Below are 16,159 nucleotides of genomic sequence, written 5' to 3'. Positions count from 1 at the left end.
CTGCTGGCACCGCCGCCCCCGGCTCGGTGCCAGCTCGGGGTCAGGGCAGTGCCCTCCCGGCCCTCATTAGCCATTAACGAGCTGAGCGGAGCCACCAGGTCCCCGCCATCACCCGCCCACATCCCCAGCCCAGCGTGGGGGTGCTGAACGCTTTTTGGGAGTGCTGAGGCTGGACAGGGCTTCCTCCCCCCTCTTCCTCCTCACCCTGCAGCGGGTCTCCGCTGGCTCCTCCGTTCCAGGGAGGGTCACAACCAACCTGTCCCCAGGGCCAGGGACACCAAGGGGTCCCATCCTGCACCACGGACCACGGTCCCCGGCTCCATGGGGTCCCCGGCTCCATRGGGTCCCCACATGGGCTCCAGGGAYCATTCCAGGACAGGCAGAAAGGCGGGTCCCAGATCCCGGGGCACCCTGACCCCGACCCCATCCCCAAACGCCCCACAGGCGACTGGGAGGGGTCTGAGCCCTGTCCCGCCTTTCCTTTCCCTTAAAAGAGGCGTTCCCTTAAAATCCGAGCTGGGAAAACATCAGCGTTTGGGTTAAAACCCCAGGGAAAAGTGCAGATAATGGTTTTTAACCAAAATCACTTTGTCTGGCCGCAAAACGGCCTCTGGCCACCTAAATCCTGCAGCAGTTCCTTGGCCAAAACCCTGTCCTGGACCCGCCGTGCCCCAGGAACCGCAGCCTTGGGGCCTTTCCAGGCGCTTCTGCCCCGTCAGCAGCTCTGCGGTGCCCGCGGCTGCACCGGGGAGGCTTCCCAGGGTGGGCAGAGCCCTCTGGGGGCGTTTGGGGGGGTCTCGGGGCATCTGGGAGTCTCAGAATGTTCGGGAGGTTTGGGGCYGCAGGATGAGCCTGGGATGTCCCAGCGCTACCAATGTCACAAGCGCCGGGGGTGTGGGGACCCCCAGGACCCCCGGGGTGGGTGCTGGTGGCCACAGTCTGTGTCCCTGCATGCCAGCCCACGCTTCAGACCCCGGGAGCTTCTTGCTGATGCCTTCCCTTCCCACCATCTGTCTTTTCCCCCAAATCCCCTTTTATCAGCCTATTAAAGAAGCTTTTTTGCACTACAAACATCCATTTGGGACCTCGGGAGGGACCCCAGGGTGCCACCACCTGCCGTGTCCCACTCAGTCCCGGGGTGGGGGGCTCTTTTCCCCCCTCCCCTACAAGCGCAGAGGGACTGGGATACAGCTCCGTGTCATTCCCAGCTGAGTGGGGGGCTAAAATCAGGTTTTGTACCCCCAGGTTGCAGGGGTTTGGGGGTGGAGGCTGCCCGGGGCAGGGAATCACATCCCTAATCCCACACRGGCCAGTGACAGGGTGGGGAAAACGCCAGAAAATGGGGACATGAGGAGCAGAGGAACCCTCCTGGCCCGAACTCGAGTTTGCCTATTTTCCTGCATTTTCCACGTGCTTTTCCAGCCCATGGAGCTGCCAGAAAAAAATCAGGGATGAAGGATTGTGGGGTGTAARCAYGRAGGGAGTGGRTGSTGGTGCTCCTCACATCCCCRCAGCAGCTCRGGCTGCTCCCACCTCTGCTCCCCAAGCTCTGCCACAGCTCCAATCTGCCTCATTCAGCTCCTGTGCAGCTGTGGAGCTGCTTGGAGCATCCCAGAGCATCCCGCAGCATCCCASAGCATCCCAGAGCATCCCGGAGCAGGACACAGACTCGCTGCCCCCAGCACCCCCAAACCGGGCACGGTGCCTGCAGCCTCTGCCCTTAAACACCCCCCAAACCCGACCATAATGACCGTGGCACGGATCCAGCGGGATATATTTAGGTCCCACTTCCCTGGGAAGGGGATGTGGACCTGGGAAACCCCCGGCTGCTGCAGGGGAGAGGAAGGGCTGGGCTGAGTCAGCTCCCCTCGAGGAATCCTGTTTGTCAGCAAACAAAGCAGCAGCTCGGACCTGGCACTGSCAAAACGCCCCCGGACCCCATCCTGCCCTTGCCACCCCCTTGGGTGAGCAATGGGGGTGCTCACCCTGCGCACCCCATCAGCTGTAGGACCCCGGGGTGGTGTGGAATCCTCCCGGAGGCGCTGGATCCGTGCAGGGGGAGCGGGATGTGGGGCTGCCCCGCTCCTGGAAAGAAGGAAGGGGAGCAGGGGGGGTTGGAGAGCGGAAGGAAATGCCTCTTCCAGTGCTGTCTCTCTAAGCAAAAGTGCTCCAGGAAATTTTGCCTCAAGTGTGTTTGCTTTAAGCAGCTGCTTCCCAAGTGCTGACACAGATTTTGGGGGCCCCCAGCATCAGAGCTGGTGCCTGGAGCTCTCAACAATCTCGGGGGGAGTGGATCCATCTGTCGGCCCTGATTCCACAGGGAAGCAGGGCAGGGGAACACCACCAGGATTCTGCCCCCCAGTCACCCCCTCAGGCTGGGACAGGGCAGTCACAAGCTCCCTTGCCCCCCAGACTTACACCAAGCTAAGCCTCTCTGTTTATTAATAATATTAAATATACAAGTTGTTTTCCATTATTTTCTTTAAATAGACTTTTAAATGCCTTTGTATAAAATATTTCAACATTTCATTGTATAAAAAAGACAACAAAAAAAAMCCCACCCCGAAACCAACAAAAAACCCCAACCAGCCAAACAACAACAACAAAAAAAGGCAAAATAAATCCAACATGGGTAAAGGCAAGTTTTCTTCCCCAGGAGCAGCTCCTCCACAGTGTAAACTGGTGACTTACACCACCAGGAGTTTGGCCCCAGACTTCCTGCTGCATCAGGGCTTTCATCCTGATTTACACCAGTCCCTCGCCTGGGAACCCCCTCCTTCTGCCAGTCATAAATACACATTTATATATATATATAKAGATATATATATAAACCCAAAATTAATAGCGATGCTTTCTTTAAAAACAGTTGGGTTTGTCCATATTTTTCATCCTTCATACAAAAATAATACTTGAAACTCCCAGAGCAGCGCGGGCCACACTTCATCCGGGGCCGGAGGGAGCCGTTGGATTTYGGGGCATCTCCAGGGCTGGTGAGTCCCAAACCAGGCTCTTCCCAAAGCCTGGGGTTGAGCCGAGAAGCCTCAGGGTGCCCAGCTGGGGCAGTTCCAACTCGTCCACCCACGTGGATGCCATCCTTCCCAGCCCCATTCCCTTCTCCAAAGCGCAGTCACCGAAGAAATGGAATCCCAGCGAGGCCAGCTCGCAGTGAGAACCCTGCAAGGGGCACATGGCCCCCCCAAAACTCTTGTGCAGGATAAAAACTTTCATCCGCTCTATTAAAAAGAAGCCCTAAAGACAGGAGGATGGGGAGGGGCTGGGACGGAGCCGAGCGTCACCCCAAACCCAGCCCCACGCAGGGACACGGGCACGGGTGGGCTTTAAATATTCACAGTGTGCAGGTTTGAGTTGCGAGTCAGGGCTGAGTGTCTCAGGACCGGCCCCCTGGAATTCAGGACGCTCCAGCTGAAGCCTCAGCAAAGGCAGGGTGAAGGGGGCGATGGGTGCTGCTCCAAACCCAGCGTGCTGCRACGGGAGAAGAGCCAGAGAGAGGATTTGGGGAGCTCCATCTTCATCCAGCAGCGGCCGCGTCCAGGCGGATCCGTCATCCCACGTGCAGCATCTCCATCGTCAGCTCAGCACCGTAGGCGTCGCATTGGCCACCGCGGCAAAGCCCTGCAGTTATGGTCCCAACGCCTTCCAGCCCTTCCCAGTGCCCGGGGGTGCCACTCAGGGCATGTCCCCCCATCCTTTTGTCCCTGCCAGGGAGTTTTTTGCAGTCTCTGGCCGCCGGCGCGGGGCGAGGGAAGAGGGAGTGTCAGCATCACGGTGGGACCGCGGCAAGGCTGGCGCGTGCCAACCCTCCTTCCATCCGGATCYGTCCCACGAGCAGCTTCACATCCTGCCTGGGGCCCTGGGAAAAGGAGGAGAAAGATGAGCAGGAGCCGAGGCTGTGCCAGGGAGGGCAGTGCGGGGGAGAAACACACGAAAACCACAGGAAAATAATATTATGTATATTAAGAAAGTAGCAGTAATGGATTAACGAGCTGCGAAACCACATGCTGGCAGCGCTGGGGCGCAGACCTGCTCCTGTCCGTGTCTTCCCACCCAGAACCTCCCTGCCCGTGGCCGAGGTCAGCGCTAATGGGGACAGTCCAGGGACAAAACATCATCCTCATGGCTTGGACCGCAGCCCTGCAAGGTCCCACCCAGCCCCTGATCACCTCAGAGATCCTGAGTCTCCAGCTCTGAACAGTCCCTTGCTCCCTGCAGCGCCCTGTGATAGAAAAAAAGGGGTTTAGAGCAGGATGGGGGTCCCCAAAGCCCCCCACACAGGATGGGATCACACCCACCTCCTCTCCGGCTCCTCGGGGTCACAGCCTCCATCTTCCAGGGGCCGCTCCAGGACCTGTGTGGACAGAGGGAAACGGGGAGATGAGCCCTGGGGAAGGCGAGGGRGCTGCAGTGGACAGGGCAAATCTCCCAAATGACATCCTCCCACCACACTCAGCACCACCAATTGTCCTCCAGCCTCAAAATGATGGGGAAAATGGGGCTCAGCCCACACTGGCYAAGACACAAGTGGGGAAACTGAGGCAGGACGGGATCTCAGAGCTCAGRGAGGAGACGAGGCAGGGGTCTTACCCTGGATTTATACTTGTAGAAGAGCAGCCCTCCCATGGCCAGCAGGACGGCCACCACACTGGCCACCGTAATGAAGATGAGGGGCTCCTGGTGGCCCTCCCTGGCGGGCGGCTCCTTCCTGCGCTGCTCTGCGCCCAGAACAAAGCCAGAGTCAAAGCTGGGCCCGGCCCCGCCGCCATCCTCAGGGCCCCGCAGCCGGCTCAGCCCCCACGCCCTCGCCCTGTCCCTGGGGCCGCCCGGGGCTCGCAGCTCCGGGGCCATCCTGGAGAAGCGGAGCTGCGTGGCGGGCTCGGGCGCCGCCGCGGGACGGATCCTGGCTCCGCCGCCTGCCGAGCCGGCGCTGGGCGATGCCGTCGGAGCGCTGGTGCTGAGCCCACCGGGGCGATCCGGCAGGATGGAGCCTCCCCACTGCTGGCCTGGATCCTGTGGCAGGCGGCCGGTGCCCCACTCCACCAGCTCTCCATCCCCGCGGAGGACGGGGATGTCACCCGGTGCCAGGCTCAGCGTCCCGGCCGGATCCTGCAGGGCTTCGGCGCTGCTGGCTGGAGCTGTCTGCTGCATCYTGGGGGCCAGCGCTGTGTCACCTACCCCGGCACCCAGGACCTCCTCGGTCCCTGAGCCCCCGTCCGTGCTACTGGGGGGCTGAGACGGGGCCTCTAAGTCAGGAACAGTGGCATGGAGGAGGCTGGAAGGGACCCGGGTGCTATCAGGTGCCATGTCCCTGCCAGTGGCAGCAGAGAGGGAGGGCTGGGTGGCAGAAGGGAGGGCAGGGGACAGGCAATTGCAGTCAGGATCTGTCCCCACACCTGAAAGAAGCAGAGAGAAGAGACGGCCGTGGGGTCACCAGCCTCCAAGAGGGGCACAGCCAGCAGATCCGAGGTTGGGGACACTGGCACCATCCCTCCCCTGAGCCTTGGGCAAGCGGGTCAAACTGCCCCTCAAAAAACGGGACAGCAAGGGACAGGCAGGGAACAGGCAGGAGGAGGCAGGCAGCATGAGGGTGACAAGCAGCGGGTGGGACAAAGCAACCGCGAGTCACCGGGTCCCCTGGGCCCAGGGCCGTGGGTTATTCCCAACTCGCAGGAGCCAGAGAGCCACATTTAACATCCCTCATGGCACAAGGACATGGCACAGCTCGGACATGAGGATGGCAGCCAGACATCTCCTCCATGCAAACACKGCACGGGCGCTCGCAGAAGCRYRGGTGGCAAYGCGGGGCTCYTCCACCCCRACAGCAACACTCTCCYCRAAGGCTCRGGGAAACTGAGGCACGAGGCAGCTGAAGTGACACAGCCAAGGTCATGCAGCGTGTCGGCGGCACAGCAGTCCCTCCACTTCTCCGGKGCTTTGAGACAGAGCCGAGCCTGATGCCTCTTGACCCCCTTGGCATCTCTCCCTCACCTCGGTTCCAGCAGGATTTCACCCAAATCCCACCTTGCAACGGCCGCCACCCCCTTCTCCCCTGACACKGATGCAGAGCTCGCTGACACAGAGACGAGGACCAAGGTGGACACGTGCCACGCCCACGGACACACCACTCTTAAGCTGCTCCATGCAGGTGAGCCCCAGCCTCCCCACCTGGCACAGGTTAACCGGGCAGAGGCTGAGCCTTGGCATCTCACCTGGTGAGGATCCAGCCTTCCTGGGTCCCGGGCAGCTCCTGCGGTACACTCGGCTGCAATCCTTCTCGAAAGTCTCCTGGTTCTGCAGCAGATGGTTGATGTCCTGGAAGAAATCCTTCACCAGCACCAGCATCTCGTAGGGGGAGGTGGTGAACTCCTTGAAGCACATCTGTGAGAGCTGGAGGAAGCACCAGGCTCAGTGTCAGCTCCATGACTGATCTGGTGTCACCGCCACAGGTGCCACAGTGTCCCCAGGGCAGGATTTGGTGGCTCCTCATGGCTCCCTACACCCCACTCTACTCTGCTTCACAGTCCTGCCCAGGAACCCACCCTGGGATGCTCTGGACATCCCATTTCAATCCAGGATGAGGACCCAGACCCCCATGAGGCTGAGGACACTGTACCATTCTCTCCTCATCGTCCTCCTCCCTGATGCAGGGGTCCACGTTCTCRTCGATGCGGTTGTACATCCTGCGCACCATCTGCATCTTCCGGGCATTGGACGAGTTCTCCTTGAACTCTGTCCGCTCCAGGATCTTGCCCAGCAGGGGAAAGGCAGCTTTCACGTAGCAGATGGAGTCGTTCTGCAAGGATACAGACCCCCCCCAAAAAGGGACAGCGGTTACTGGATGGGCATCCCACTCTGCCTGGGGGAAACTGAGGCACGGAGCCACAAAATGGTTTTCTATAATCCCACAGGATGCCCAGACTGGGGCTTGGAAGCCACCTGGCCAAGCAGGATGGGTCCCTCYTGGGCTGTCCCTTCACAAGAGGGGGGATTGCGGATCTGGGACCTCCCACCATGCCCCAGCCAGCCCTGCTCCCTGTCCCCTTCTGTCCCCAGCGAGGACCCACTCACCAACTGCATCTTGTCAATGAACTTGAAGGAGACCCTGCCCGGGTGCTGCATCTGGGTGTCAGCCTGGAAGGACAGAGCAGGATGTCACCCCACATGCCCGGGGRCAGCACAGGGGCTGAGCAGCCCCAGGTACACCAAGCTCTGGGCACAAAGGGGTGTCTGAGACCCCCAAATCCACAGGGCTCGGGGGACTTTGTTCCCATTCCTGCTTCATCCCATTCCACATTCCTTCCCCTCACACAGGCACACCCCTAAGGTCAATGCACTGGCAGGAGCAGCTCAGGATTTTGTTCCCATCAAGATGTTGTACTCCCCGAATCACAAACCTCCTCCTGCCTCGCCCTGCCTGCTCCCACCCCGCCTCTCTTCCTCCTCCTCCTCCTCCTCCTCCTCCTCTTCCTGCCAGCGCCACAGTGGAGCCCAGCCCTGCTTAATTTTCCTCGGGTCTCCCCGGCACCGCTCTCTCGCTAAACCCAGGCTGCAAAAGAGCATCCTGCCGTGCAGGAGGTGGCCGTGACACCAGGGTCACACATTCCCCGGCAGCACACAACGCCGGGGTCCCACACGCAGCGCTGCCGGCCCCCCGTGCCACGACCCTTTCCAACGGCAGTAAAACCCACCCGAACCAAAATCCTCTCCCTCCGGGCCTGCATCCCAGGCTGGGAAGGCGAGGGCTGGCAGATTTGCCGGCCGGCAATTCTCCTCCTAGCCTGGGATGCCGGCCCGGAAACAATTGCTCCATTATCCTGCAGGCGCCGGAGCGAGGGCCAGCTCCTCCATCAGCGAGGAGAGGGCTACAATCCCCGGCAGGAAAACCACATCTTCCATTCAAACCTGCTCCATCCCCTTTCTCCCACAACCACGGAGCCAATTTTAATCCCTGRGCGGCAGAGCAAAGGCTCCGGGGATGTGGTGAGCAGAGAGGGCTCGGGTAGAGGAAGCCGAGCTCGCACAGAGCGGCTCCCGGCCCCGCAGCTCGGCGGTTAAAGAGGAAGAGGTGAAGCGAGCCCGGGCGCGGCGGTTTCACGGAGCTCGGAGCGGAGCTCCCGGGGGCTCGGAGGCGCCGTTCCCGTCTCTCGCCCGCACACCCCGCTTGCCGCAGGCGGAATTTAATCTGCGACAACCCTGCAAATCCCTGTGTGTCCCCGATTCCCGCTTCTCCCCTGAACATCCGCGTGATTCCCCGCTCGGAGGTGAGCCAAGGGCCACGGAGAGAAAGATACGGCCCCGGCAGCTGTATCCGATGGGGCCAGGGCTGGCCGTGCTCCGGGGTGGCTGCCAGCACCCAGAGCTGCCCACGGGCCACACGGGACGCCGGCCCCATGGCCCAGCCCGGTCGGCTCCATCGCCTGGCCGGGCCCCCCTCGCTGCCTGCCACCCACCCACAGCCCCGTTGCCAGCCCAGCTTCCAGGCAAGCAGCTGGACTCAGGAATGCAGCCGGATTCCTCCGCTTAACCCCTGCGCAGCCGCCTGGAAAACACCACAGCCCGCAGTGCCGGCCCCTCCGCTGCTTCCCCAGCGCCCCTGCGCCCATCCAGCCACGCTCCTGTACCCTTCCCGGCCTCACTCCTGCTTCCGTCTTCTCTCATTCCTCCTGTTGTCACTTCTCCACGGCCACCCTTGATAAAGGTACAACATCCGTCACCCCCCGGTGCCCGCTTGTCCCTTGTGGCCAGGGATGCTCAGCTCCTGGGTACCATCACTTCAGTAGGGGAGCCGGAAATCACCCAATTTCCTTATTTCAGCCCTAAATAAGGGCTGTTTTGTGCCCATCTGGCCCCAAACCCACAGCCCAGCCCCAGGGGGACACTTACCAGCTCCTCCAGCTCGGCCAGGTGCCTCTCTGTGATGATCTGCTGGCAGTAGCTGTTCTGCTCTGTCTCATGGATGCTGCAGAGCAGSAGGAGGAGGAGGGACAGCAGCAGCGTGCAGCGGAGCAGGCACACCTGAGCACGACAGGAAAAGCTTGAAGCAGCGATAACCCACACAAACACACACCAAGCCCCCTGCCCTTCCCCACCACCCCGCAGCGTGACCACCTCTGTGGTGACCAGGGCTTGGCCACGGTCCAGCAGGATAATGCCACTGTGGTCCTCCAACCCCGTGCCTGTCCCCATCCTGCTATTTTTAGGAACACCAGGTCAGCAGGGAATTTCCCAAGGCCCGGTGACACAAGCCTGGATGTGGCTCTTGGCCACCTCCACATTCCCCATCCAGCCCCTCTCCYCTCTCCCGCACCATTTCTCCGTCTCTCCTGCAAATCTCCTCCTCCTCCCTGGCTCTCCAGAGCCGATCTGACACACTGACCCACCCATCCCCAAAAATCCTCTTCCCACCCTCCAGACCCCCCCAGCTGCACCCGCCGGGCTCTTTCCATGCAGCAGCTCTGGCTTCGTCCCAAATTTCCCTCCCAATCCCCCTGCAAAGAAGCGGAGAGGCCCCGATCCGTGGCGGGACCCCGGTGGGCAACGGGGCTTGTCCCAGAGCCAGGAYTCCCGAGATGGGGGTGGAGAGGACCCTCGGGTGGGTGTGCACCCCCCTCTCCCGGAGCACCGGCAGGGAGAGGGTGTCTGGGTGATGGGTGGGGGGGAATTTCCCTTGGACAGTGCCCAGGAATCCTCCCCTCTTGTGAAACTCCAAGATGCCGCCCGGGCCACCGCCGAGATGTGGCCACGGCTGAACGGAGCCTCACCCCGCCTGGAGCGGGCTGGGGAGGGGGCTGGAGCAGAGGCTGGAGCCGGGAACGGGGCTGGGGACGGGGCTGGAGCAGAGGCTGGAGCCGGGAACGGGGCTGGGGACGGGCACCGGGACGGGGACGAGGCTTCACCCCCGCGGGTCCGGGAATCGAGGACCGGGACGGGGTTGGAGCCTCATCGCGCAGGTCCGGGAATGGAGCCGGGGCTGCAGCATCCCCCCGCCGGGGACGAATTGGGGCCGGGAACCGGCCGGGGCTGAAGCCGGGGCCTCCCCACGCCGGATCCGGGAATCGCGGCGGGGTTGGAGCCGGGAACCGGGGCTGGAGCCGCGGCTTCACCCGGCGGGTCCGGGGCTGGAACCGCCAACCGAGGCGGGGCTGGAGCATCCCCCGCCGGGAGCCGGGACCCCCCGAGGAGGGGACCCGCCACGGGGACACGGGGACAACCCGGGCTGCCGCTGCCGCGGGGACCCCGCACAGGTGGCAGCGGGCGCCGGGTTGAGGGGGGTCTCCGCGGCCGTGGGTAGCGGGAGGGGCCGCCGTACCTTGGCTCCGAGGCGGGGCATGGGGGCTGCCGTGGGGCCGGGGCCGGGCGGAGCGGGCGAGACGGCAGCAGCGGCGGGGCCGAGCGGGGCCGGGCTGAGCCGCCGCCGCGGCCGCGCTCCCCTTTATAGCGCCGCGGCAGCATGTGGTTTATGAGAAAGCGCTGGCGGGCGGCCAGCCCCGCGGGCCCCGGGCCGGGCCGGCACCGGGCGGGCACCGGGCGGTAACGGTGGGTCCCATGTGAACCGATCGGGTCCGATCGGGTCGGGCTGGGACCGCTCGGTTCCGATCGGATCGGCTCAGCTCGGCTCGCTATAATCGATCGGATCGGCGCTGCTCGGGCCGTTCAATCGGTTCGGCTCTGCTCGCTATAATCGATCGGATCGGCGCTGCTCGGGCCGTTCGATCGGTTCGGCTCGCCCCCGTCGGGGTCGGATGGGCACCGCTCGGGTCGGGCTGGAGCCGCTCGGGTCCGATGGGATCGGCTCGATTCGCTGGAATCGATCGGATCGGCACCGCTCCGGCCGGGGCACCGTGTGTGTGAACCCCCGTCACCACCCGCACACGCGTGTGTGCTCACACCTGGGCACATACACACGGATCTGCATGTATGTGCACATGCCAGGGACAGACAGAACCCCTGAGTGGTCATGGTCACCCTGATCACACAGCCTCGAGCCTGGCACACACGTGTGCATGCATGCTCGCTTCTGGGCACACATACACACATATGCACTCACCAGGGACCTCTTGGAACATGTACATGCGTGCACACACACACACACACATGTATGTGTATGATCATCCCTTGTGATCACTTGTACCCATGTGAATACACACACAACCCCCCTGGATGTGCATGGACACCCCTCAGAATGTCCATGTGCACACACACACACACACACACACACTCAGAGCATGAGGCCTTGCACGTGCGTGTATATGCTCACTCATCCCTGGGCACACGCATGCATACACGCACATGTATGCACATATGTGCACATGCCATGGGTGATGCACACCCACCAGGACATGCGGAGATGGATCCGTCAGCGAGGGTGTGCATGGACAGATCCATCTGCATTGATCAATCCATGTGTGCCCGGACAGACCCACGTGTACATGGATGGATGCACATGTGCACGAGCAGAGGCATTTGTATGGGTGTGCATGGACAGAGGTCTGCACACGTGTGCATGGATGAATCCACACGGACATTGACAAACCCATGTGCATGGATGGTTCCACATGAGCACAGGGACATCTGTGTGCACAGATGGATCCACATGTGTGTGGATGGGTGCATGTGTGCGTGGATGAATCCAGTGTGCACAGATGGATCTGTGTGTACATGGATGGATCCATGTGTACATGGATGGATATGTGTGTACATGGACAGATCCACGTGTGCATGGAGGAATCCAGTGTGCACAGATGGATCTGTGTGTGCACAGATGGAGCCACGTGTACGTGTACAGATCCATGTGTACATGGACAGATCCACGTGTCCATGGATGGATCCATGTGTGCACGGATGGATCCACATGTTCACAGATGGATCCACATGTGTACAGGGACAGATCCACATGTGTACAGGTGGATCCATGTGTAAATGGACAGATCCATGTGCACATGGATGGATCCACATGTGCACAGATGAATCCATGTGTACAGGGACAGATCCATGTGTAAATGGATGGATCCACACGTGCACCAGCAGATCCATTTGCAGGGGTTGCAGAAGGGGTCTGTGAGTACACGGATGGATCCACGCACAGGGAAGAGCACACACAGATCCCTGAGGGGCTGGATCCAGCAGAGCCATGCAACAGGCCCCATTCCCAGCTTCGGGATTTTCCTCTTCACTGCCTGTTTGCTTTCCAGGCGACTGGAAGTGATTAGTGGCCACGAGGTGATCCGTGGCAGTGCCAAACGGCTCCGAAGGGAAACAGAAAGCAAACTGCTCCACAAACACAGTGGGATGCAGCTGCAACAGGGGACGGTGACACGTGCRGGTGAAAGCCACCACATCCGAGCTCCGAGGGGCAGGTGGGATCTGCTCTCCAGGGCAGGAAACGCTGCTGGGGTTGCAGGAGGTGCTGAGGGGGTTTCTTGGAGCTAAGAGCTCTGATCCCAATAGTGGAGGGCTGGGATCAGGGCAGAGGAGTCAGGGAAGAGCTGAGAGCCAGCTGGAGTTGGGGACATCAGTGACAGCCCCAAGACAGTGTCAGTTTTGCACCAGCGCATGGGTGCCACGGGTCTTGTCACCCACAGTGTCCCTTAGCAACAGCTGCAGATAAACATCTGAGGGTGCTGAGGGTGACGGGGCCRGGGAGGGAGGGCGCCGGGTTAGAAACCAGCCGTCCTCCCAAAATAACCCCTTTCTCCCCAAAACGCTGACAGATGATCCGCATTTCTCACCTCCAGCTATTCTGGGAGCCTCGCAGCCCCCCGCAGCAGGAGGACACCAGGGCGGCCACCAAGGGACATTGCGGGTGACGCCAGCGCYGGGGGTGACTCACGGGGACCCCGTGCCAGCGCGTGAGGCCCCTGCACACCAGCTGAGACCACGGGCTGCTCATGGCCCACACACTCATCCCCCTCTGCTTTCAAGGGACCGGAAAAGTGTCATATGCTGGGTCATGGGACAAGCCAAGGGGCAGGGGGACAGAGGGACAGACAGAGAGCAGGACAGAGGGACGGCAGGATGGAGGGACGGGTTAATATTAATCCGCCTCATGCGTGAGCAGCATCCGCCTCTTTTTTTTTTGGCAGGGAAGTGGCTTTTGCCCCTCCTCCCCTCCCAAACCTGCCGAAATCCCTGAGTCACGGGGCAGAAATGGAGCTGGCGGTGGGTGGCAGAGGGGGCAGCAGCTCTGTGCCCACAGCACAGCCAGAAAAATTGGAGGAGGCAAAATTTAGGGTGGTGGTCCCTGTCCCAGTTGCAAACTAGGACCAGTGGCACTGTCACAACCCTGGTGCTGTGCAGGGGCTGCCCCTCTGCCCCCATTGCTGGCCAAGGGGGAAAGGTGGGATGGGGCTGTGGGAGCTCCTGGGCATGCTGGGGGTCCCCGTGCCTGTGGGGATGCAGGGATGAAGGGAAGGCAGTGCAGGATGTTCCTGGCTCCTTTTAGGATGTTCCCGGTTCCTTTTAGGATGTTCCCGATTCCCTTTAGGATGTTCCCGGTTCCCTTTAGGATGTTCCCGGTTCCTTTTAGGATGTTCCCGGTTCCTTTTAGGATGTTCCCGGTTCCTTTTAGGATGTTCCTGGTTCCAAAGGCACCACCCAAAGCAGGCACCGACACCATCCCCACACAGCCACATCTCCACCATTTCCAAGGTTAGAGCATCCCTGCACCTCAATTCTCCTGCTCCAGCCATTCCCTCTTTTCCCATCCCCTGTGGGAGTGGGAGCACATCCCAACTAAAGCCTCATTCGGGAAGGCTTTTCCCAACCAGCAAGCCCCAAAGCGGGGATAAAACCTGTGGCATATCCAATCCCCACAGCTGCATCCTAAAACCAGCCTCGGGCTTCCTCTCCGGAGAAAGTTATTTCCAGCAGGAAAGTGTTRCGAGCTCTTAATCAGTTCCTTCCCRGTGATTCACCGCGGGCCCGGGATGCTCTCCCGCAGTCTCCGGGGTGGTGCAGCTGAGCCAGGACCCCCCCGGCACGGTCCGAGCCGGAGCGATGTGTGCCCAGGCTGGAAATCCCCGTGGGAAGGTCCCGAGCCAGTTCCTTCAGGAGTGGAGGAATGTGGGTTGGAAGGCACTTCCCCCCCGCCCGCTGCCAGTGGGGAGGGGCTCAGGATGTCACCATCAGGCTGGAGCCTTCATCCCACAGCAAATCCCCCTCTTCCTCCCCTGCAGCCCTCCCGTGCTGCCCGCTGCGCTCCGGGRCGCTCTGGACCATCCCACCCACCCCAGGGATCACCGCGCGGATCGCAGGGTTACCCCGGCCGCAGCCCCCTCCCCGCAGGGTCAGCACCCACGGGAGCAGAGCGCTGGCCGGATCCGGGCACGGGGAATTCGGCCAGGCAGGGAGCGAGGGAACCGCAGGGTCAGGCTGTGTCCGGCGCCTGCGGAGAAATTCCCTTGTCAGAGTTATCGTAACCCGGGGTCCGGCCGTCCTCGACCGCAGAGGCTCTCGGGGACCTGCCACCACCCCGGCACGTGCTGGGGGGGTCCTTGAGCAGAGAAAAAGCCCAGCCCCGGGATCGGGGAGGGGTGCCCAAGCCAGGGGTGGGTGCCAGGTGGTGGGGTGGGGGGACCAAAGGTGGGTGATAGCCCCACATGGGTCACCAGCATGTCCCCAGCACTCGTGGCTGGGGCTGAGTCATGCCAGGCTCCAGCTCCATTCCTCCTTCCGCCGAGGAATGCTGCCGGGAGCCACAGCCGGACCCAAAAGCCTTCTGTGGCAGCTGCCCACCCACGGGCACCCACCGAGTCTGGGGGGATACAGGCAATGGGGCAGGAGGTGCTGCCAGCAGCGGTTCCAGGGTGACAGCAGGACAGTGCCCACCCTGTGGCATGTGCCCATGCTCTGGGGGCTCCCCAGCATGCCCAGTATACCCTGAACAAGGGTACTGGGGGGCCACAGCACCCAGTGTGCCCCACTGGCATCAGCCAGGGCATGGCAGAGCACAGGTCCAGCTCAGWCCATGGGGAGGGTCCAGCAGCCGGGCACCAGCAGGGGCAGCTTGGGAAACAGCTTGGGAATGCTCCAGGGAAGCCAGGCCTCAGTGCCATGGCGGGGGACTGGTGGTACCCACCTAGGGGTGTCCCTGTCGGTCACCAGGGCCAGAAACAAGGTGACATCCTAACGTGCCAAACCCTTGTTGGGACACCACAGCCCTCGGACCATACGATGGATGGAATCAAAACCATCCCCGACCCCGGCACGTGGCCGAGGGACTAAACCCCACTTTCRCCCCCAAACTGGGAATGCCATCCTCACACGTCTGGCTCCTGGCTCACGGGGTGACAGCCCTGTGCCACCCACCAGCCCGGGACTGCAAGTGGGTGCTCGGAGCCACCAAGCCCCGGCCACGGAGCGGCTGCCGGGGCGTCACAGGGAGCGTCCCGAGCCAGAACAGAGGAGCCGTTTGTGCTCCCGCCGGGGCCGGTTGTTTATCGGCAGCCGGAGCTGTTTACATCAGCCACTGGCCCCGATCTCCGCCAYGGACACCCAGACGCGGGGCCCCAGCCCCGGCTGCGTCCCCCGGTCCCCAGGTGCCGGCRGGGCTTTGCTGGGAAGGAGGGGAAGCGGGGATGAGGGCTGGGGCTGAGTCACGGCTTCGTCCTGCTCCACACCCGGCGGGCAGGACCCGGCCCCGGGAGCCACTGAGCCCCTTTCCCTGCTCGCACCCATCCTTGGGACTTGGAGGAGACCCAGCCCTGAGGGACATCCTCACACCCCCAGGGGATGAGAGCACAGCAGGGTTTGTGCCCATCATCTTCCTCATTGAGGATGGAGGGAGACAGACARACAGACAGACAGACAGAGGATTGGACAGCCCCCCGGCGCTGTGTAATCTCCATCACCTCATTCCCTGATCCCCGAGGGGCAGCTGGGGGCTGATGGGGAGAGGGGGGGACGCGCCGTGCCTGGCTTGCCGGGGAAGGAGCCCTCGCCTCCCAAAAGGAAGCGGCTCCTGCCAGGAATTCGAGGCATTACTCAGCTCACGGCCACGGATCAGCTGTTTGGCTGCTCGGGGCCTGTTTTTCATTAGCAGCAGCAGCGATTTTAGCACCGTAAAGCTGCCTCCTCCCTCCTGCCAACAGCTCCGGGACGGCCTCAGAGAGCCAGAGCCCTACCTGGGGGATGGGATGGGATGGGA

At 62.0% G+C, this 16,159-nt stretch overlaps 1 protein-coding gene across 2 annotated transcripts; it reads right to left on the bottom strand.

Annotated features, from left to right (window-relative positions):
* Positions 1-2,445: 2,445 nt before the first annotated feature.
* Positions 2,446-10,407, bottom strand: CSF1 (colony stimulating factor 1). Of its 2 annotated transcripts, none has more exons than XM_057375270.1 (9): positions 10,325-10,407; positions 8,899-9,030; positions 7,084-7,146; positions 6,629-6,808; positions 6,225-6,402; positions 4,603-5,408; positions 4,311-4,366; positions 4,182-4,234; positions 2,446-3,871 (listed from the first exon to the last, which is right to left on the bottom strand). In XM_057375270.1, exons 1-8 carry the CDS (start codon positions 10,343-10,345, stop codon positions 4,183-4,185), a joined length of 1,488 nt encoding a protein of 495 aa, XP_057231253.1. In that variant the 5' UTR covers positions 10,346-10,407; the 3' UTR covers positions 2,446-3,871; position 4,182. The 2 variants fall into 2 exon arrangements, with proteins under 2 accessions (XP_057231253.1, XP_057231254.1); XM_057375271.1 differs by having other exon boundaries at positions 2,447-3,871; positions 4,603-4,730.
* Positions 10,408-16,159: the final 5,752 nt, after the last annotated feature.

Source organism: Malurus melanocephalus, unplaced genomic scaffold (genome assembly GCF_030028575.1).
Source record: "Malurus melanocephalus ecotype Western Australia unplaced genomic scaffold, MMel_1.1 scaffold_243, whole genome shotgun sequence".
NCBI classification, from domain to species: Eukaryota; Metazoa; Chordata; class Aves; order Passeriformes; family Maluridae; genus Malurus; species Malurus melanocephalus.
This window is presented reverse-complemented; position numbering and strand designations above follow the sequence as displayed.